This window comes from Camelina sativa, unplaced genomic scaffold, assembly GCF_000633955.1.
Source record: "Camelina sativa cultivar DH55 unplaced genomic scaffold, Cs unpScaffold02752, whole genome shotgun sequence".
Classification (NCBI taxonomy): domain Eukaryota; kingdom Viridiplantae; phylum Streptophyta; class Magnoliopsida; order Brassicales; family Brassicaceae; genus Camelina; species Camelina sativa.
In genome coordinates this window covers 1-1,037 of record NW_010923862.1, presented here as the reverse complement: position 1 = coordinate 1,037, position 1,037 = coordinate 1, and the positions used below count along the sequence as shown (strand labels likewise).

The window sequence follows — 1,037 nt, the reverse complement described above, 5'->3', positions numbered from 1 at the left end:
CCTCGTTGTTAAATTCACTTTGGTCGGTCCAAATTTGTTTTCTATTGGATTCTGGTCACTTTGGTGCGTGTATGTCTATCATCATCACTGTTACGTAAACAAAAGACTGATTTAACAAATCTTTTTTTGTCACACAATAAGATTTATGTATGTCACTGTATATTCTTTATTCTTTAGTATTACAGTATTACTCGATGTTTTTTGTAAATCTAAAAAAAAGGAAAAAAAAAAAAAAAAAGACAAAAATGAGAAATAGGTTAATGACACCAACGTGTCACCACCGTAAAAAAGGCCCTTGTTCCGAAATTAACGCACAGTTGTCCACAGAGACAGACATTAAAACAAAACAAAAGTACTTGAAATCTGATTCTTACCTGCTACCTTCTTCTTCTTCCTCCTCCTCACTCATTCTCTTACACACACCTCCCTCTCTTCTTCTCGCAACAAATTTTTCTTGAATTTGGCAAATATCTATCTACATGTAAAGTGTAAAAAATGCTAGTAGATCTGTATTAGGACCGGACCTTAACCGAGTCTACACAGAGCGATTGAGAGAGAGAGAGAGAGAGAGATCTGTAATGTGTGCGTTGATGATCAAGCTCACATTTCTGTGCTCAAAGTGTTAAAAGGGATAATCTTTGTTGCATATTTCATCTGGGTTTCCGAAACATTTGATCGTTTTGGGTTTCAATAAAAGTTTGATTGCGTGTCTCTCGAAAAGGAGTGATTTTTTTTTATTTGCCAGGACGAGATTTGGATACATTGGGGGTGGTGAGGAAGAAACTGGCGAGATTACAAGCGATTGTGAAAAATCTGAAGCTAATAATAATAAGAGGAAGAAGAAGTGGAGGCATGTCTCCTAGTGGGAACGGCCCAGTGATACCAATTCTAGGTTTCGTTACTTGTGTGGCTTTTATCTACCTCTCCTTTGGAGATTTGTGGTTTGGTTCCAAATGGGATCATGATCCCGCCGAGTTTGGAGGATTCGTGAAACGGAACGGGACGCAGTTCGTGGTCGATGGCAAGGCTCTCTATGT

At 38.4% G+C, this 1,037-nt stretch overlaps 1 protein-coding gene across 1 annotated transcript; it reads left to right on the top strand.

Annotated features, from left to right (window-relative positions):
* Positions 1–311: 311 nt before the first annotated feature.
* Positions 312–960, top strand: LOC109131704 (mannan endo-1,4-beta-mannosidase 2; the record flags this gene model as incomplete). Its single annotated transcript, XM_019242882.1, is given in 1 exon segment — positions 312–960. A coding segment is annotated over 1 exon segment (108 nt), but the record flags the coding sequence as incomplete, so codon positions are not given.
* Positions 961–1,037: the final 77 nt, after the last annotated feature.